The sequence below is a fragment of the Limulus polyphemus genome, unplaced genomic scaffold, assembly GCF_000517525.1.
Source record: "Limulus polyphemus unplaced genomic scaffold, Limulus_polyphemus-2.1.2 Scaffold1256, whole genome shotgun sequence".
Taxonomy (NCBI): domain Eukaryota; kingdom Metazoa; phylum Arthropoda; class Merostomata; order Xiphosura; family Limulidae; genus Limulus; species Limulus polyphemus.
In genome coordinates, this window is record NW_013666866.1 from 135136 (window position 1) to 140157 (window position 5022).

Sequence of the window (5022 nt, forward strand, 5' to 3'; positions counted from 1 at the left end):
TATTTTTTACTTTACTTTTGAAATTTAATGTGGCAAGTATGTACTCAAAACATGTAAGGTGTGCACTATTTTGGGAAGGGTTAGGTAATAAATTGCTTAGCTGAGAGCATTGTTGGTAGAAATCAGTGTTTTTACTGTTATATATGTATAATTAATTAGACCAAAAAGCAACTTGCAAACTGAATAAATGAAAACAAAAATTGTAAATAAAGGCATGACTTCCTGTATAAAACTAAATATTTTTTTAAGAATTGAATATTAAATACCTTTACAAGTTTTCCAGATTGTGAAATATTTCAAGCATTTTGTTTTTCTGTATATTTCAAATGATCAAAAATGCAAGTCAGTTCAAGAAGTAGAATGGGGTCATAATCAGTTTGATTAATATATATACAGTATATATATATATATATATATGTGTGTGTGTGTGTGCTTTAATTTTAAATCCATAGATCTAATGTGCAGCAAATGATTTATATGCAGATATACATATGATAAAGTAATAGATTGCAAATTTATCTATATAGTGCAGTCCTTAAAACAATACCAGGATTGTATTAATGAATTGATCTTTCACATAGGTTTTATCCAATTAGGTGTTATATTTTAATTTCATACAGTATGGAGTAACTAAGGGTGTGGTATTTTAATATAACAATAGGTTTTTGTTTTTCATTATTATATTTGTGGTAAAACTTTTTCTTTTGAATTAATTTTGTTAATAGGAAACTGAAATTTCATTACCTGCCAGTAAAGGTTTTGGTGTCAGAGGAAAGGTGAAAAAAGGAAATCGTGGCCCAAGAGGAAAAGGTATGATAATTTTTTTTGTTTCTTTGAAAAGGTTTGGTAATAGTTTATTTTCAGTTTTCTCTCTCTCTGTCTTTTTTTTTTAATTTCTATAAAGACAGTATAATGTTATTTGAGTAATATTCTTGTTTCTCATTTGAAGATAGTAATTTTAATTAGTCTACACAAACCTAGTTTTGTATTTATTAGAAATCTGTTGTAAGAGCTATGTAATTTACTTTTATTTATATTTATGTATGATGTAATATGAATTATATTATATACACATTGAATTGAAATATACCAATAAATTTTGTTTATAGGACACAAAGAATTAACTTTAATTTTAACCCATGTAATGCTGATTAGAGCATGATCATGTGGTGTGCAAAGTTGTAATTTTAATTAGTTTGTTTTTTCTCTCTTAAAGAAAACAAGTGTATTATAAGAACTATTGAACAATAGTAAATGACATTTAGGTAATTATGTCTAGTATGAAAAACAAGTTAGGAATCATTGTTTTACTACCGCTCTACACTTGTTGCTTCAACTTTGTGCTAAATGTAACTTTATACACTACTACCATTGTATAAAGTCATTTTTCTCGTAATAATAGGTTTGCTAGTCAGCACCGGACATTAAAATTTTGAGAAACTGGTGTAGGAATTTGAATTTTTATTTTTCATTTTATTAATCCTCCAGCATATGATACTGTTAGATAAGTTTTAAAAAGTAAATATTATTCATAAGGAAAACATTATGTTCTTACAAGTTATTTGTTTGGTTCACTGTGTACTTTTGATTTTTACTAATGGTTAATTAACTCTCCTAACACGGGGTCACGTGACCTTTTGTACTCATTTAAAGTTGATATAAATTTGATACTTATAACTCTATATATATTGGGTATATCTTCACGAAATTTGGCAGTCTTTCAGTTAATATTACAAGTCTTTCGCATACAAAAAGTCTTAGTGAAGTATTTCTAATAAAATAAAATTTTGTCCATGAATGTATTGAGTATTTGTTTTGTATAGTCCGTGTGCAAAGTAATTTTCACGTTAAAATAAAAAAATACTTTTCCTCATCTCAAATTTCCTTTGTGTAATCCCTAAAACCTCTTAAATACATTTCAAATGTTTTTTTTTTGGTCAGGTCAATTCGACCGACCTTGTAACCACCCAAATTGTAACACACATTTATCCTAAGTAGCTCTAAGTTTGTAACATTATACATTTATTTATAATTAAATTTTATAAGTTGTAAATCACTTGGAGAATGTGCAGCTCATGTTAAGCTATCGAATTACATTACCCATGAGCTGCTCGCATGTGTGATCTCGTGAACCATTTTAATATATTATTATTATTATTACTAGTCTCAAATAACTTTAAAAGATCCGTATTTTTAATTTTAGTTACTTTTAGAATAATATATAAAGAATAAATATGAAAAACAAGAAATAAAGTACTTACCCAATTGTCTTTTTTCTTGCCATCGATTGCTGAGGAGAGTTAAGCCTGATTTTTTTAGTGATTATAGTAAAGCACTTAACAATTTTTATTTAATTAAATATTGCACCAAAGAATATAGACTAGTAATATGCAAAAAGTAGACAAATTTGCCTACCTCTCAAAGTTTTCCTGGCTTTTTTACTATACGACAAGAGCCATTACAAATTCATCCAAGCTAGTTGTTTACTTTCCCACGGGAAAGAATTTTCTTCTATGAGTGAAATTGACGATATTATGTTCAGAATACAATGTTATACAATACGTCATTTAATAGATGCAAACTTTGACTTTCTATTGATTATATGTAATGAAATGTAAGAAAGAACTATAAATGAATTGTGAAAAAGAGGATGTTACAGGTGGGGATCTGATTTTCTATTTGATAGCTACGTAGTCAAATAAAATTGAAGGCTATAAAAATTATGGTTTGTTTGAGCAATAACGATTTTATTGAGAGTATTTTACGTTTAATTTCGTACATTTTTGGGGGTGATGGATAAAATAGGGATCATGACATGCTAAGAAAAAATTTGTCACATGGGTCACACAAGTGGAAATTCAGGATTTTTTAAAATATTTCCTTGTAGAATTAAGAACTTAAAACTTGTATGCTATTAAAATATGGATTATTAACTAAGATTTTATGCTATTCTAATTGGTATAATGTAAAAAAAGTAGTTTAATAAAATTTTGAATGTAAGACACTAAATATTGTGTCATATACAGTAAAGGGAACCTGGGGCGATAGGGTTAAAGAGCTGCTCATTAATATTTTGTTTTGGAATGTTAACTATCCAACATGCAAAGTAATTTTGGTTTTAAGATTAAAAATACTTTTCTTCACCTGAAAAGTATCAAATTTCATTTGTGTAATCTCATAAGTAACTATCAAACATTTTTTTAGAGAAACTATATTTTATCTGTTATTTTCTCTATCTTAACTCACTATGGGGCTGGTTTATTTGACTGACCTCATAACCACCACGAAAAATAAGAAAAACTAAATTAACCATTTTTCATTCTTGAATGACTTCAAATTGTAACAGGAAACTGCAAAGGTTTATCCTAAGTAGCTTAAATCTCGTAACAGTATACATCTATTTATATTTATTAATTTTCTATATAGCTGATCTTTGAACCGTGTCTGACTAAAAATCCCACCAAATAAGTTGTAAGTCACGAGGTGCGCGTACAGCTCACGTTACTATATTGAATAGCATAAAACTGGCCTTTACAAAGTACAAATGTTTTACTCTTCTTACTCTTAGTACTAACACACCAGTATTTTGTAAAATAGAATCACATTTTGGTTACCATACATTACATGTGTGTGTGTGTGTGTATATATATATATATATATATTATTATTATTATTGATATTTACAAATAATTCTTAAATATCAGCAATTTTTCTTAAAACATAGAACAGTAAATAAAACATATAGAAAACTGATCTCTACTGCTTATATTGTTATGAAGTTTTTGTACTTGCACATTATACTTGCTAAACTTTGTTTAATTTTGTATGTGGAGGATGTAAAAAAATAATTATTTTGTAGATTTTATATAGGCACTTTGATATAACAAAAAACTATATATTACTATACCGATACTACAAAATTCCATTGTAATTTATCAGTCTTTCTAACTAAGCTGTATTTGGGTTTAAAAAAAGCTTATTTCGGATTGCCCCATTGCCTTGATCACCACTCTTCAAACTATGCAATGGTAATAATGGCTTTGTCTACATAAATACTTTAGGAAAACTGATAGAAATACATTGTTCAAAATGAGTACTTTTGATTGATTATAAACATGTAATTGAGAGAAGTGGGCATAGATAAACAAGTATTTTTAAGAGTAAGCGCTGGGCAAGAGCCATTGTGGTGGTTTTGCTAAATATAATATCTCTGCAAATAGAAAAGGTAGATGAGTTTCTAAATTGTTAAAACTGTAGACTTTACATTTTGTGACACCCACAATACAATTTGAGCAAATGTAGAAAACAATGTACTATGTGACACATAAAAAATCTATATTTAGCCATTTTTTATATTTACTTTTAAAGTAAGAATTAAATAATGCATAATACTAAAACTTGAGTTACAAACTATGGTTTGATTTCAAATTTATGAATGTACATTCATAAAATATTGGTTAAGTCCACAAAACATGATGACATGCACTCTGACCCCAACCTGTACAGAAAGGGTTAACTTAGCACCAACTTCAGTCTGTGTTCAGTAAAATCTGCTTTAAAAATGGCATCTTATACTGAAGTAAATTAACATAAAGATGTCATAATCATTTAGTTCACAAAATAGTCTTTCTTTAGGTTATAAACATGTAATGTTGATGAATAAATAAGTAATTTCAACAGCATAAACTCCTGGGAGTAGTTTTAGTGGTGAATGTAACAAATTTATTGATATCTCGGAAAGTAAAAAATGCTGGTGACTCTTATTTTAAAATTGACTTGTCAATGTTTAAAGTTGGTTTTTGTAATTTAAGGACATTTTGAAACTCGTATAAGGGAAGAAAGAAAATTTAAAATGTAGAATTCAGAGTAAAGAAGCATCACATGACACAGAGAAGTGAAGATTAACAATTTATTCAGCTATTTCCTTTTTAAATTAAGAAATTAAAGCTTATATAATATCAAAATTTGAATTATAAACTAGATTTGCTAATTTTATTGACATAATTGATAATAAAGATTTTT

The 5022-nt window shown here is 27.4% G+C and overlaps 1 protein-coding gene across 21 annotated transcripts in view; it reads left to right on the top strand.

The window, feature by feature from the left end:
• LOC106462807 (bromodomain-containing protein 3-like) overlaps positions 1–5022 on the top strand; it is a 129002-nt gene that overhangs the window by 37313 nt on the left and 86667 nt on the right. For all 21 annotated transcript variants that reach the window (XM_022390161.1, XM_022390160.1, XM_022390156.1 and 18 more), the window contains one exon: positions 726–810. In XM_022390161.1, coding sequence (XP_022245869.1) covers positions 726–810 — 85 coding nt within the window. The remainder of the gene's footprint in view (positions 1–725; positions 811–5022) is intronic.